We start from the raw sequence: 15,487 nt of genomic DNA on the forward strand, positions 1-15,487 counted from the left end.
CATTGGTCACGTCTGCAGGAACGGAGGTTTACAATGAAGGGATTAAACAGGTCTCTAGCACCCGAGAATGATTTCATTCGGGTTCTATCATGTACGGCCTGGCGGGATTCCAGACCAGGTCCCATTCGAGAACCACGTACCCGCTCTCGTAAAGTCGCTATATGCTACGTTGCCAAACAGTTGATAACTGATGAAGCCAAACCTGAAGTACTCATCTTTCCCGTCATCCGAACGACTCCAGGTGTAGTTTCCTGTGTCGCTTCCACCAGAGCCCCGGTGCCTTTCCACATCGTTGACCACCACGCTGACGCCTTGATATCCGCGGAGTAGACTCTCCCATGCGAATGTGATGCTCGAACCATTCACGATTGGCTCCAGAATAGCTGGGATACCAGATCCGAGCTGGCCATCCCCTCTCAGCGCCGCTGCTGTCTGCAGTATAGAGTCGAAATCCCATCGTGCAATACCGTTGACGAAGAGTCCAACGAGCAGGCCTTGACACAGCAAGCTCACGCGTGTCTGCAGCGCAGTACCTGGAAGGAGTAGGAGAGCGATTATGTAGTGGTGTATCCTAAGTGTAAGCTTCGGCATAGCTGCAAGGATACCCAGCCCCAGGCCTAATGTAGCGTATAGTGCAAGATAGCGTGGCAGTCGCCCTTCCTTACGGAAACACCATGCTTGGTACAAAACGACGGCAAACAAAATCAGCACGATAATCACTAATGCTGTGATAGCACCGGGCTGTTGTCGGATATCGTTTCCTGTAAGCCGCTGTATGGGTATACGCTCAAATGTATAATTACCCAGTGCGCCAACCCAGGCACCGCCTACCCAGAGTATGGTCTTTTCGATTTGCGCCCTGCAATTACGCAGAGACTTGCGAACACTGAACTGATAGAAGAGGGCAGCAGCCAACGCCGCAGGCAAGAAGCGGCCAAGTGTTGTAGAGGCCAAGGAAGCGTAGTTTGAGTACGAGGGCGGGTCTGATGCCATGCCGGTCTGGAAGAACAGAATCGTAAAGACGGGGGCAAAGAACGTCGCAGGGCTCGTGGTGAAGATGCCGAACAGAGCAGTGAAGATAGTCGAGAGGATCAGCAGATTCCAGCGCGGGTCTTCGCATTTGGCCGAAGCCTCGCCAAAGGTAAAGGACATTGGAAAGTGCGAGTCGAAGCCAATGCTGCTGATGCCATGTTGTGTCACAGCGCCGAAGCTGTCGCGCTCTCCCACCAACGAGAGAACACCGCAACCGCCGCTGCCATCGCTGATTACTCCAGCGTGGATGGCCGCTGAGCATATGAACGAGTCCCCGCGATACACAAGCCCATCGTCCTGGGCATCCGGCGTGCCGCCAACCACCAGGGATCGATAGTTTATAACCTGCGGACCGATTGCGCGAGGGTTCAGGACTTGGGCGCTCGAGCAACCGGCGGGGCAGACGAAGGCGAACGAGGCGTTGGAGAAGGGGAAGCAGTTGCGGCCGTCGGGTCCGCAGCTCTCTGGAGAAGGCCTGGCGACGATCAGTACAGTCATCACGGCTTCGCGTACAAGAGGAGAGGCCCTACCACAGGTTGTTGACACACGACAGCTTGACAGGCGCCCCGAACCCTCCAATGTCAGACGGAAGCCCGCCGTCACTGATGATTACCGCGAAGACAACGATCCACACGATGCATGTCGCCGCATACACGCAGATGCGCATCCATTCTGGCAGCCGCGCGAGCAGACGCACAGGCAGCGTCTGCCAGCGCTCAAGAAAAGGCGTAATCGTATATCTGCCCGGCGGCTTCGGCCCTTTGACCCAGTCGACAACCTTGCGGCTCCAGCGAGCGACGGGCGCCGGCGTGCGTGCGCTGAACCTTTTCCTCCATTGCGGGGTATGACTGGCCTGGCGGTGCGGTGCGACGACTTCTAAGTTCTGACTATTCGGTGCGACGCGGTCGCGGGAAGGGTCGCGTTTGGTCCCATGCTCGAGGTCGATGGTTTCCGGCACCGCGCGCTCGGGCGTGTCGCGTGCGGCCATTCGGGGGGTACACGTGCGAAAAGAACGACGACAGCGGCTATGGACACGCGATTATCATGTTGCAGAAATGCCAGAATACGGACGATAAGTATGCGACAAGGGAATATCGACCTAGACTGAGGTGGCGCACGGCAAGCATCATCGACTCGGACGGCTGCTGGATTGATCCACTTCGCCGCGCCCCAGGCCTCAGAGGCTGGTTCCGATGCAACCGCGAGCTAAACACCCAGTGGTCCTCTGCTCTACAACCCCATTCCGGATGCGAGAATACCGCTGAATTACACCTCGTTGCGTGAGGCCGGATACGAGTGCCGAAGCCAGGCACAGCCACGCTCGTTGCATGAGTCTGCCGAGTCGGAGCTGAGCATGCCTCACATTGGCACCGCCGAAAATGTCGCGACAATTCCATAATGAAGAAGGCCATCATTACTGTTTCTGGTCGCGAGCAAAAGACGAATATTTCAGAACACTCTCCATGGCAAGAATGAACAATGCGCTGCTGTTTTATCCAGAGTACAAGTTATCTATAGATCTGACCTACATGAGCTGTCGGCAGGGCTACCGTTCCTTTTCTTGTATCATCAACCGGACGGCCTCCATCAACTAGATACGTACCACGCGGCCATCGCAGTGGCATCCATTGTTCAGACCGGTCTCGAAGTTCCCGCCGCATGCGCTACGTTTCGAGTGTCGACACAAACTTTGGCGTCCTCTGCGAAACAAGTGCACGTTTGGAGGAACCCCATGAAGCGGATACAATACCCCGAAAACCGTAGCTGGTGCACCACATGGTCTCAAATAGGCGACAGATCTCCCTGGTACAGGGATCGTGCTGGTCATGTTTGGTACGGAAAGGTCGCAGTGGGCGTTCTCTCGACCAACCGCATCTCATGGTAGCAGCCCACACCGAAACGTTCACCCGCTTCAGCACGTTTTTGGCATCTGGTACTTTTTGTATGGAACCACTCTTAGCCGGCTGGGGTATGGCACCCGCGTTACTGCCATTTCAACATCCTCGCGTGCTGTGAATTTTCCTCGCCTCTATGGGAATCTTACCTCGCAATGGCTGCACCGAGCAGACCATATGATACCCCACCGGTGCTGGTACGCCGTAATGATCCAAGGATGGCAGCTACGCCCATCGTAGTCGAGGGCAAGAATGAGGAGAATATGGACACGAACTCGGGGAAAGGCTGGACGAGATTTGAACAAGCGGATGCGAGCAAGAACGAACTTCCTGAAGGCCCACCACCGATGCCATCGTCACAGTCCCTGGACTCTCTCATGGGTACACAGGGTGTACTCCCATCGCAGTCCGGACAGCTCTCAACACTGGCCGTACCAACGCCTACCGATGGCCAGGGATCAACACTTCAAGCTTTTACCGCACCTTCGTCATCGATGAATGCCACCTCGACCTTCTCTCTTAACTTTGTAGCATCTACCATCCGGCCAACCCTTACTGTGCAAGCAGATGCTATCGCGATGAACGAGGCCATGACCATTCAACCTGCTTCAACTGCAGTCCCAGGACTTCTAGCGGACTCTTTCGTACAGGATGAAATCGCAGCGCTTCCCGGTGTCAATCAAGACGACCCGTCATTGGAGACAGTACCTGGAATGAACCAAGGTAAGCTCTTGATGAAGAACGCGCCTTGGAGATGTGCATAGAGTGTTGACTTTCATCTCTTTAGAAACTCCTGTACTGTTGACTACACCTGTAGTGACACCTCTCCCAACCCCTGAGAGTTCGACTCCATCTGCAACTTCGGCGATGACAGTAGGAAAGCCTATGCCTGGAAAGAATCAACCGAACCCTACAATGGATGTTTCTGCCGTGTCTTTCATGATTCTGAGCGACTCCCGTCCAACGGCTATGTCAACTATGTCGTCTTTGTCGGCAGTGAGTACAGCCACTGATTTCTCTACGAGTTCTTTCTCTCAGCCGCCGACACTGGTCATCTCGACTTCATCCCCGACAGCGTCTTCGACAACGACAAAGCCTTCATCGCTACCTCCAGTTCTCACTTTTGTCACCATCACGCGGACAGCAGAAGGCAAAGAAGACATCCGGCCATCCACTCAAACTATCATGGCGCCACAAGCTGTCACCACACGACAATCCTCATCCTCGGGGCTTCGAACATTGTCCCTAGCTTCCGGATCAGCGCTACCATCCAGTCTAGCCACCGCCGTTAGTGTCGAGCCACAGCACGGCTTGACACCCCTAGCAAGGACACTGTTCATTCTGTTCGGTGTACTGGGTGAGTACTGCATCACATCCTTACAGGACGAATCTAACATGAACACAGGCTTCGTTACGATCCTTCTCGCCATCGGTGTAATCTTGATAATGCGATCGAACAGAAGGCGCGCACAAGCAGCCCGACAACAAGCCGCTGGAAGCCCCGTCAAAGACATCGAAGAATACGATGGCTACGGCAACATAACCCGCGTGTCCGCCAACAGCTCAATCAAAAACTTCCTAACCGAACCCGAAAAAGCCATTGTGAACCGCGCCGCTACGCCAGACGGAGAACCCGATGTAAGCACTCTCCACCCCAGACCCAATACAACGACGCTAACGGTCTTCTTCAGGCAAGCACAAGACCCTCCAACGCCCTAACCGAAGCCATCAACTCCTTCATAACCAAATCGCGTCGCCTGACATACAAAATATCGCCCTGAAGACTTTATGTAGCGACGAACGGGTGGAATCAACACATGCTTGAACGGGTCACCAGCGCAACCTCGTACTATAATTGTTGCCAGGACTTGATAATCAACTGTACATAGCATGACAAGACTGTATATACAAGATGGAAATCGTTACAATAATCATACAACAAAATGGGTTTTGAGCCTCGACCTCCACACCACTGGCCTCACGTGTGTACCACCTAATCCGTAATATGTGTAGCCATACTCTACTCCAGCAAAGCCGCGCATGATACATTAGCTAGTACTCGAAGCACCTGCACTATCACGCCACAATCAGCACCTTCGGGAAAGCCGCTCGTTCCATCCATCTGGCTAGCGGAGTGACTAGTTTACTGCGGCGTAGCGGCGTAGTCCTTGCGGAAAGCGCTAGCGCTCGAAGTGCTTACCAGCATGAGCGTTAGTGGCTGTTAGTGCTGGGTTCGACGGACCCCACGCCGAACTTGCTACTTAGGGTAGGTTTGGGGTGGTCAGCTTTCGGGGGAGTGGGAATGGCCTGGGAGGGGGGTGGAGGGTTAGAGGGGAAAGGGTGTGGGGGCGGTGGGAATATGTGTTGGGTTTGGAATGGGCGAGGCTGAGAGTGGGTATGAGGGTGTGGGATGATCGATGCGGTGGAGGGTTGTCTTGTACAAGTGGAATGGGGGTGCATGTTGATTCCTTTGATACTCAGTTTTTGCCTGATTTCTGTAGACGCTGTAGAATGGTAGGTTTTGTCTGGCTTCCACAGACTTGGCGTGCCTTGTTCTGGGGTTGGTGTCATACGATACGGGCAGGCTAGCTACCTTGCAGCAGCCTTGTAAGCGTGCAAGACATCTTGACCAATAGCTTGTATGCGCCTCTTTTGCTATATGTGACAGGTGATGGCAAATGAATGAGTGAGTTGCTCATCGAATTGGGAAAAGAATCTACCGATACCCAAGGCAGATGACGTCCTGGCTAGGTAGGACCAAAGAACATCCTATAGTAGACGTGCAAGTACACAGTCTCCTCGCCAACTTGAGCATCTCCTGGCAATGGAAATCCCATCTTGTCTGTCTCTAGGAATCCTGCATCGGACATTAGTTTGAAGAATACCTCTTCGCTTGAGTGGCGCATTTTCATTGCGATGGCAATCCTGACTCTAGGGTTTGCTCTGGAGAGTCGTGCAAGCGTTTTGACTAGTGCGGGGCTGTAGTTGCAAGTTAGCAGTAGTCCAGGCATGTGAAGTGGGTGAGAGGAAGCATACCTGCTGTCTGGGTTGTAGGTGCAATCAGCAGCGAGAACAAGATCGAGAGGTTCTGAGCTGGTCTGTATTTCACCAGGTAACTCTGCATCCCAGTCCAGTTCCATGAACGCGAGTGATGCACCTGGTGCTTTGACCGCCGAGTCGATGTTACGCTCAACGATCTCTCTAGCCTCCGGAAGGTCGGTCAAGAGAACTTTCGAGTTGGAGACGGTCTGAGCGATTGCAATGCCGACCATCCCGCAGCCAGTGCCAAGTTCGAGCACATTCAGATGAGGTTCGGATGCAATACCATATGGTAATACAGCTTCTGTCAAGCTGGATCTTGGATTATGCAGAGCTGTCATTTGACATGACAGTGTGATACCAGCGTCCCTAGATATATAATCAGTACCTCGAATAGACTGTATTGCGATATGAAGATGCATACCATAGGTGCCTCGCTATGCTTTCTCCCGTCTCCTCCCAGATAGTAGTGATGGGTCCATCTGGCAGCTTGAACCGTCTTTCGACCAATTTCAGAGCATCTTGGTCTGATGCGAATGGTGGGCTCCAGGCAGATACAACACCCCGAGCACCTTTTTCTGCTATGGCTGCAAAGTCATCGTATGTTCGTTTCGGCTCCCCACCCACTCTTACTCGCAAACTGGAGTGAGAAGCTTGAGATTTAGGGAGCGGGAAAGTGATGGGCAGACTGCGCATGCCGGCTGTCCATTGCACGGTCGACCATACTATCACGCTTTCTTCTGACCCATCTGTAGTTGCTGACAACTCTGCTGCTAGCTGGATGTCGTAAGGGAGAAAAGAATCTCCAAGGTCTGAAGTAATGGTAATCAGACAGTGGACTTGCTTTCTCAACGTGCCCTTTTCAGCGACTACGCGGGGACTTTTGAGGAAGCGGACGTATCGCATGGTTCATTGTAGGATTGGTCGGAAGGGGCGTGCCGAAAGCAGCAAGACTGTGGGGGTGAAAGGCTGGATTGATGTGGGGTGCTGGGACGGCTGGCGCAGGGCTGGGGAATCTGAACCTAGAGCGCCAACCGAGCCGCATCTCATCGACCACGTCGTCATACCTCAGTGTGTCAGCGTGAATGCGCCTGCTGTCCTGTTGAAGCCAATGCGCTGTCGCATCGCAGCACTCTGCTGCTCCACGCAATACCCACCCGCTTCCACTGAGTGCTAGTCACCGTCGTCGTCATCGTCACCATGTACCGTCGCAGCGACCCGCGGTGGAATCGCACGCTCCATCAGATCACCGAGAACCTCGAGCACGCAAACGAATCGGCGCAGGAGAACATCTACGGCTTCACGCAGCGCTATGTTAATCCGTGCTTCTCGTCGATAACCCAATGCGTCAACGCGTGCACGGCGCCATGCTTCCCAGCGCACAACGACCGCCGGCGCAATCGCGGGCGGTCACGAGGCCGGGCAGAAGTCAGCTTTGACTTCTACGACGACTGGGAGGACGATGAGAACGACGGCCTCCTGGGCTGGGGCAGCGACAACCTCGACCGCTTCCTCGGCGGCGCTTCCAATTATGGCGCAACATCGCAGCCTGGCCGACAGAGCGGCATGAGTTATGGGCAGCGAAATCGCGACCCAAGATATAATACACCGCGCCGGAAAAGCACGACGTTGCCACGAGATGGTGCCCAAGACCCGACTCTCATCCCGAGTTCCTCGTACTTTGGCTTCTTGGGACGCTTGCCTTTCAAGATTGGCGGCAGAGGACTGCGATACAAGCCCTCGGCCGCAGACCTCATAGAGCACCCAGGCGCGACAAGAAGAAACCGTGAGGAGGAAGAGCCACTGATAGAGGATAGCGACGAGGATGCGCTCGACGGGCCCGAGAACAAAGGCCACCGCCGACAGCGAAGCAACACGCACACATCGGGCCACACAACCGACTCCCTCAGCTCGCGAGGCGACATCTTCCCGAGCGAAGACGAGCTCGAAGACGCCGTGCCCCTCGACGACGAATTCACCATCGCCCTCGAGCGCCGCACAACAGGGCAATGGAACGAAGACACGCCCAGCAGCAACAAAGCCCGCTCAAGCAAGAGCAAGCGCCCCTCCGCATCCCGCGTATCCACGCGCACGCTCTCCTCCCGCAACACAAGCAACTCGGACAAACCGCCCCTCTCCGCGCGCTCCGTCTCCGAAACAATCGAACAAGTTCCCCCCACGCTCGACGAACTCTCGAAAGAAGAGGAACGTCTTCGTTTAGAAGAGGAGAGGGAAGTCAGTCGCAAACGGCAGGAAGCGCAACAACTCGCCGTCAAGCGCGGGCTAGCGCCCGATCAACCTCTCACCAAATCTAGTACACCTCGTTCGGCGTCGCCAGCGCGATTTATGACAACGGTAGACTCGACTGTATCGCCACTTGTACGCACGCCCGCTGGCGAGACTGCGCCGTCAATCGACCAGAGCGATGCGATTCCTTTCCCGAGTTTCGTAGATACGCAGACGATGCCGGATAGTAGTGCGTTCTATGTGGATGAGAGCGATTACTCGAGTAAGGCTGTTACGCCCAATCGGCCACTGTCTATTAAAGACGAGGTGAGAGAGGAAGACGGAAGAGGGGGAGTTGGTCAAGAGCCATTTGTTCCGGCTAGGTTACCGCATTTTGGGTCTGGATAGACACTGGAATAGATGAAGAGATAGACGGGGATTGCTATAAGAAGGCATATATTGTACTGTTATGATGATATATAACGGGAACATGAAGAGACGCAGCGCGTAGCATGTGTTGTAATATAACGGTCTGAGCGATTCGATTCAATTCATCTTGTCAATATTACTATCGGTTGGCTAAAAGCCCATGTTGCCAAATGTAATCTGCTTCTTGGTCAACCCTTGGTATATCTCATCTAGCACGCCTCTCTTCCTTTTCTTATCCACCTCCTTCTCTTCCCGCTCCAATTGCTCATCCTCGTCTGCTTCAGCGTCTTCTTCCGTTCGCGGCATCCATGCCGCTATACCGCCATCGGCATGCGCAGAATACATCTCTACATGATGTGGCCGCCACGCTAGACTTGTGATTCTATCCTTGATATTGCGTTGTCCCTTTGCTGTTGCACCAGACGTGCTAGGTGGGTTGTTCGTCTGGGGCTGCTGTGAGCGGCGCAGACGGCGGATCAGCTTGCCGTCAAAGAGCTCGTAGCTAAGTGTCTCGTGCTCGTTGGGGTAGAACATGAGATCGGCACCTGGCTGGAGGTTCTGCGTGGGTGCAAGTACGGGGATACGCGGTGCAAGCCCAGAGTTCTTGACCATGGGGCCGAAGTTTGCGAGGGTATTGGCGCCGGTATCCGTGTCCCAGACGCGTATTCGCGCATCGTGGCCGCAGGAGACTAGGTGTTTACCGTCTTCTGTCCAGACGAGCCCGTTCACGGCGTCTCTGTGCGCTTGTGCGTTGGTAGAGTTGCGTGTAAACGACGCGGGCTTCCCTAGTATGCCGACTGAGTCCTCGAGATCCAGTACGCCCAGCTCACCGACGCTGCGGCGTACATCCCAGAAGCGTACACTGCCGTCTGTAGCGCCACTCACGAGAATGTGTTCGCGCACAGGGCTCCATGCTGTAGAGAGGATTGCGCCAGAGTGGCCCGCTAGACTGTGTGTGGTTGCGCCGGAACGCAGGTCAACGAGACGGACGTTGGGGTGTTGGGTGGCGCATGCGACGAGAAGGTGCGATGCGATAGGCGACAGGGCGATGTTGTACACGACCGAGTCGAGATCGAAAGACGCCGACGTCGCAAGTGTTTCGCTGGAGTAGAGCTTGACGGTGTGATCGTACGAGGACGTGAGGAAGGCCAGAGAATCGAAGGGATAGAATTGTATCTGCGTAATGCCCAGCTTGTGCTCTTCGCTCGTCTTGTTCACCGCCGTCAAAGGCAGATGTGTCTCTCCTGCCTCGGTTGCCGTGGTCTGCGCCTCGAGATCCCATACCGCGATGGAGCTGTCGGCACCTCCAGAAAGCAGATATCGCCCCTCGAACTTGTCGATTGTCAGCGAGTTTACTCCGGATATATGCGCCGGTATGCGCTCGCGTGGGTTGTCGGGAGCAGGTAGGTGCTGACTGAAGGTCACGGCGGAAGTCGGTTGCAGCGCGTAGACAAGACGGGAGGCGTAGGCGCGCTTAAGGACATGGTTGGGAATGAAGCCGTACGCGCGGTCGAGCACGTGTTGGGCGTTCATATGCGACTACATGCTTCGTGTGTGTTGGAGCGAGGGAAAGAAGAACCTTGGAAGGCGCAGAGGGTTCCAAGGTTATGACGTTGCAGCCTGGCGTCCACACGCGACAGGGATCTGCAGTCGCGAGACATTCACCAACGGGCGCTCAATCCTTGCAAGCGAGCCGCATACCTTTGCACTCCGCCTTACCTTAGCACAAAAACAACGAGAAACATTCCGGAGCTATCTTGCATGGCTGCTGTCAAGAAAAAGCTCAAGATTAAACGCACGAAATTTCGCAAGCGCCGATCTACCGTCTACGATGCCGTTAAACGTAAGAGACGCCCAAGTTCACCATTAAGACAGTTGATCTAAAGATACCTAGGCAGAGTCGCCCGAACTGGTCTGATTCACAACATCTCTGATCCCAAGGCATCCAGGAAACCACTTCGGCCAGACGAGGTACTCTTCAAGCGAAAGAATGCGCCCATCCGATACGAGGAAGATGACTATTATCCCGCTCACAACAAGTTACCTCCAGACCAAAAGCTGCCCAGTGGAGATCTGGCCACCGCAATGAAAGCCTACATCGAGAGGCTGTGGGCCAAAACTGGACGACGCCGCCGCTTCTCGCGCAAGCTCATGCGAAGGACGTGGAGAGGCCTGAACGAAACCGCGCTCATTGCTCTGTGCATCCTGATGGAAGAAACGGCGCGCGATGCACTGGGTGAGACGGGAGATTTGGCTTTTACCGAAGCAGCTGAGGAACATGAACATGAGATTCTCACGAGTCTGAAGAAGGCGAAGAGGGCGAAGAAGAGTGGTGCGCAGAAACAGGGTACCGGTAAAGAGAAGGAGCAGCCAAGTGTCGATAAAGAGAAGCAGCCGGTTGAAAAGAAGACAGGGAAGCATGTGACGTGGGTTTCATCCGATGAGGAGTCGTCCTCGACGTCGTCGTTTGATGACTCAGAGGAGTCGGACGACTTTGAAGAGGATCTGGATTGAGTATCACAATACGTGGAATGGCGAAATTCAGGAGTGAAAAGTTATCATTTCGACCTGGAGCCAAAAGATTCGCAAGGAGGACTTGATGGGTCAAAGATGATGCCATATGTGTATCACCGCCTTGTAGGCCCGTTTGAACGCACATCTCTGATCTTCACGCCGTAATGTTCGAGTTCTACTGCAGAGAGGAGATTACTGGGTGTCGTAGACGAGTGACAATAGTGTTGATGCGATCGAGGTTCTAGCTGGGCTGAGGTCGTGCCTGCCTCCTACCACAGCCGGGAGCCTAGCGTGCCTTCCTTCAAGCGGGAAGACGCGATCAAAAGCGCGCTCGTATCTCGCGGCCTTAGTCTTACACACAATCGTCGCGGTCATCGTTTCTCGTTCTTTCTTGCTACTTCACTCCCGCTGCAAGAGCATTTGTCTTCTTAGTCGGCCGAAAATGGTCAGTTCAGACATGATTCCCACTCAAGCACTCACTAACACTAGCAGGCACCCAAAACTCAGCCCAACCCGCAGAAGGCGGCATCCATTCTTGCCTGGTTCCATAAGACGGCACAGGCTCATAGCATCAAGGACCTCGAAAAGACGCTGCCACAAGTCTCCTCCATCAACGGCATGCAGGTCAAGGACTACCTCCAAGCACTCTCAGACGACAACAAGATTCGTGTCGAGAAGATTGGCAGCGGCAACTGGTACTGGAGCTTTCCAGCCGACGAAAATAAAGCCAAAGATGCTGCTCTCAAGAAGGCCCAAGAGGAGTTTGACAAGGCCACCGCTACTGTAGCCGAACTTCAGGCGAAAGTGGATGATGCAGGTGCAGCTCGCGCTGATGACGAGGAGATGCTCATGGAGACAGGTAATTACCAACCTACCATGTGTTGCACTCATGCTCATCACTCGCAGGTGGCGACCGCAAGACACTGATTACGAAGCATTCCGACCTCACCAGAGACCTCGAGAAGCTCAGAACTGAGCTAGCCGCGTACAGCGAGCAAGACCCCGTCGAGATGGAGAAGAAAGCCGCCGAAACTCAGCAGGCTCATCTTGATGCTGAGAAGTTTACCGATCAGATTTACGCCATGCAGGGCTGGCTCAAGCAGATTATGTATGGTGGCAGCGGAGGGGATGACTATCTGCAGACACTGAGGTCCTTCTATCAGGATGAGTTTGATGAGGAGGAGCTAGGCTTACGTGAATTGTGAGACATCACGTATAGAGGATCGGGAAGTCTGTGGCGTGAATTTTCGGAGTAGCCATAGAGTAGGCTACAGTATGTCTGTGCACGTATAGCGGTATGGCATAATTACGGCCATACAGACAATATAGAGTACAATCATCTCGACTCATCCGAGCGACTGCTGCGCCATGTTCGGTCTGGGAGTACTTGAGTCATGTTTGAGCATGGGCCATCTCCAGGGCTAACAGCTTTCGCTTGTGAAGGGCGTCATCGCAAGTAGCTTTCGCCAAACCACCAACAAAGGCCTACCGTACAAAGAGGCCTCGGCCGCCTGCTTCTGCCTGACCATTCAATTTCGCACAACTGTCCGGAATCGTCCACACCGCCAATTCTCTATACCGACCCCCTAAACCAATAACAATACCCCGCGATGGCCTCGACAGGCGCCCCAGAAACCCCGCAAGTTCCTGCAAGCCCGCAACGGAGAGGGGGGAGAGGGCGTGGGCGCGGCAGAGGTGCACACGGTGGAGAAGATGGCCACGAGAACTTTGGAGGGCGAGGCCGTGGACGGGGCGGCTTCCAGAGCCGCGGGCGAGGTCGCGGCAACAGAGACGGCGCGGGCACTCGCGGTGGACACGCGCCGGAGAAGGGCAAGGCGCCTGCCATAGACACAGAAGAGAGCGGACATGCTCCACCGACTCTCGTCAAGCCCAACCTTCAGCAATCGGACAACGAAGACGACGATGCCGAAGTCTGCTTCATTTGCGCCTCGCCCGTTCAACACACAGCCGTCGCTCCTTGCAACCACCGCACATGTCACATCTGCTCCATCCGAATGCGGGCCTTGTATAAAACAAAGGCCTGTGCACATTGTCGAACCGAGTCGGACCACGTTATCCTCACAGACGACGCCGAGAAGAACTACGAGGACTTCTCCACCGCCGAGTTTTTCAAATCCGACGATACCCTGGGCATACACTTTGAGAACTCTGGCGTGTTTGAAGACGCGCGATTGCTGCTACAGTACAACTGCCCCGACGGCGAGTGCGATGTAGCCTGTCTAGGTTGGCCAGACCTGCATCGTCATGTCAAGACGGCGCATGGAAAAGTCATGTGGTGTGTACTCTGCCGTTCTGAACAAATGATACTGGCTAACATGATAAAGTGACCTCTGTACGCGGAACAAAAAGGTCTTTACCCACGAGCACGTCCTATTCACGATGGCCGAGCTACGACGGCACCAGAAGTTTGGCGACGATAATCCTGGAGCAATAGATCAAAGCGGATTCAAAGGGCACCCGGAGTGCGGTTTCTGCAACCAGCGTTTCTACGGCGACGACGAACTATACACCCATTGCAGAGATAAGCACGAGCGCTGCCACATTTGCGACCGCCGGGAGGGAGGAAGCAGGAAACAACAATACTACGTCAACTACGATTCGCTCGAGGTGCACTTTCGGAAAGACCATTTTCTCTGCCCAGACCGAGAGTGTCTAGAGAAAAAGTTCGTCGTGTTCGATTCTGAGATGGACCTCAAGGCGCACCAGTTGGAGGTGCATCCCAACGGTCTTTCCAAGGACGCTTTACGGGATGCCCGGAGAGTCGACATGTCTGGCTTCCAAATCAGGGCGCCTCACGAGCAAGGTCAGGGTAACAACAGGCGAGACGAGCGCAGACGCGAGGGCGGCAGAGGCCGTGGACGCGGACGGGATCCGAACGCTGAGCCAGTACCTGCGTCGTCTGCGCAGCCCTTGAGCAGAGCAGAGCTTGCTTACCAGCGGCAGAGGGAGGCTCAAAACACTCATTCAGTAACAGGAAGAACTTTTGGGGGCCAGCTCTCTGCGCCAACTCCAGGCGAGGCGTTCGCTGCTAGACCTCCTCCAAGCGCCTCAGAGCCTCCTACCGTTACTGCGTCGCGCCCAACCCCAGCGGCTGCCAACAATATCACAAATGGTGTCGCACAACTAAGCATGGACACCCAACCACCCAACCCAGTTCCACAGACACCCCAGGACCAGGCTAGACTGTTGCGTCACAACGCAGTCACGGAACGGGCCACAAACATGCTTCGAGGTAGCGAGATCAAGCTGCAAGAGTTCAGAGCCGCGGTATCGGCCTATCGCAACTCCAAGGTATCCGCGCCACAGCTCATCGACGGGTTCTTTGCGCTATTCGACGCTAACTCGAAAGAGATGGGGAAGCTGATCAAAGAATTGGCAGACATTTTTGAGATGCCAGGGAAGCGTGAAGCTCTATTGAAGGCTTGGAATGATTGGAAGGCTATCAATGAGGACTATCCATCATTGCCTGGCTCTGCGACAGGCTTGAACGGCGGATCGACTGCGCGAGGAGGTTCACGGGTACTGAAGCTGAAGAGCTCAACAGCGCAATCGTCTCGATCCACGGCCAATCAGCAGGCCAGTTGGTCGAACGCATCGTCGAGCAACCCATTCCCAGCTTTGCCAGCACCTTCGGGTCGTGTCGGTGCGAAGCCCGGACAAACGCCTTGGGCCTCCTCATCTGCCGCAACGAGCGCGCGCCCCTCGCCCATGCCATCGCGAGTCGCATCATCAACAAACGTAAACAAGAAGCCTGCTGCCGCAGACGCCTTCCCAGCTCTCCCCGCAGCAGCCAAACCCACCAGCACAATCTTCAGCCCCGGCTACACTGGCCACGGTCTACGACGCGACAACAGCGGACGCAACACTCCAGTGAGTAACCCTTGGGCTGGCCCATCCGGCACGAACAGCGGTACATCAACACCGGCTTTGGAGGATGCAGGAGTGGCAGGGAAGAAGAAGGGTAACAAGGGCAAGAAGCAGACACTCTTCCAGTGGGGTTAGCGGGTAGAATGTAGAGCACCTGATCTAAGTAAATAATCCAAATATCTACATTGCCTTGGTACTTCGTCCTTGTTCGTTGTCGAAGTGATGTAGACTTTAATGCGCCTGTTGAATTTCCTCCTTGCATAAGGTGGGTTCACTGATAGCATAGCCTGAAGGTATTCAATATGTTGTAGGTTGTGTATCGTCATTCGAGAGCACCGTGTATTATACATCACTTCATTTGACAGAACACTCACATGAGCAATAGTAAAGAAATTTGTGAGATAGAGATTTGTTCACATGCGATACCTACAGAAAACCGCTCACAACGTATTGATAGAAACCCC

The 15,487-nt window shown here is 54.5% G+C and overlaps 8 protein-coding genes across 8 annotated transcripts; 6 read left to right on the forward strand and 2 right to left on the reverse strand.

Annotated features, from left to right (window-relative positions):
- Positions 1-87: 87 nt before the first annotated feature.
- J4E93_007358 (uncharacterized protein) lies at positions 88-2,020 on the reverse strand (the record flags this gene model as incomplete). The annotated part of the gene is made up of 2 exons (XM_049345268.1): positions 88-1,507; positions 1,563-2,020. 2 exons carry the CDS (start codon positions 2,018-2,020, stop codon positions 88-90), a joined length of 1,878 nt encoding a protein of 625 aa, XP_049197498.1.
- Positions 2,021-3,082: 1,062 nt separating this feature from the next.
- Positions 3,083-3,691, forward strand: J4E93_007359 (uncharacterized protein; the record flags this gene model as incomplete). The annotated part of the gene is made up of 1 exon (XM_049345269.1): positions 3,083-3,691. One exon carries the CDS (start codon positions 3,083-3,085, stop codon positions 3,689-3,691), a length of 609 nt encoding a protein of 202 aa, XP_049197499.1.
- A 421-nt stretch (positions 3,692-4,112) lies between these two features.
- On the forward strand, positions 4,113-4,708 carry J4E93_007360 (uncharacterized protein; the record flags this gene model as incomplete). Its single annotated transcript, XM_049345270.1, has 3 exons — positions 4,113-4,284; positions 4,333-4,565; positions 4,586-4,708. The coding sequence occupies 3 exons, from the start codon at positions 4,113-4,115 to the stop codon at positions 4,706-4,708; spliced, it is 528 nt and encodes a 175-aa protein (XP_049197500.1).
- Positions 4,709-7,166: 2,458 nt separating this feature from the next.
- Positions 7,167-8,600, forward strand: J4E93_007361 (uncharacterized protein; the record flags this gene model as incomplete). The annotated part of the gene is made up of 1 exon (XM_049345271.1): positions 7,167-8,600. The coding sequence occupies one exon, from the start codon at positions 7,167-7,169 to the stop codon at positions 8,598-8,600; it is 1,434 nt and encodes a 477-aa protein (XP_049197501.1).
- Positions 8,601-8,771: 171 nt separating this feature from the next.
- Positions 8,772-10,154, reverse strand: J4E93_007362 (uncharacterized protein; the record flags this gene model as incomplete). The annotated part of the gene is made up of 1 exon (XM_049345272.1): positions 8,772-10,154. One exon carries the CDS (start codon positions 10,152-10,154, stop codon positions 8,772-8,774), a length of 1,383 nt encoding a protein of 460 aa, XP_049197502.1.
- A 228-nt stretch (positions 10,155-10,382) lies between these two features.
- Positions 10,383-11,135, forward strand: J4E93_007363 (uncharacterized protein; the record flags this gene model as incomplete). The annotated part of the gene is made up of 2 exons (XM_049345273.1): positions 10,383-10,464; positions 10,516-11,135. 2 exons carry the CDS (start codon positions 10,383-10,385, stop codon positions 11,133-11,135), a joined length of 702 nt encoding a protein of 233 aa, XP_049197503.1.
- A 442-nt stretch (positions 11,136-11,577) lies between these two features.
- On the forward strand, positions 11,578-12,340 carry J4E93_007364 (uncharacterized protein; the record flags this gene model as incomplete). Its single annotated transcript, XM_049345274.1, has 3 exons — positions 11,578-11,580; positions 11,628-11,994; positions 12,042-12,340. 3 exons carry the CDS (start codon positions 11,578-11,580, stop codon positions 12,338-12,340), a joined length of 669 nt encoding a protein of 222 aa, XP_049197504.1.
- Positions 12,341-12,745: 405 nt separating this feature from the next.
- On the forward strand, positions 12,746-15,158 carry J4E93_007365 (uncharacterized protein; the record flags this gene model as incomplete). The annotated part of the gene is made up of 2 exons (XM_049345275.1): positions 12,746-13,431; positions 13,481-15,158. 2 exons carry the CDS (start codon positions 12,746-12,748, stop codon positions 15,156-15,158), a joined length of 2,364 nt encoding a protein of 787 aa, XP_049197505.1.
- Between the last annotated feature and the right edge of the window lie 329 nt (positions 15,159-15,487).

This window comes from Alternaria ventricosa, assembly GCF_023758065.1.
Source record: "Alternaria ventricosa strain BMP 2768 chromosome Unknown scaffold_13, whole genome shotgun sequence".
NCBI lineage: Eukaryota > Fungi > Ascomycota > Dothideomycetes > Pleosporales > Pleosporaceae > Alternaria > Alternaria ventricosa.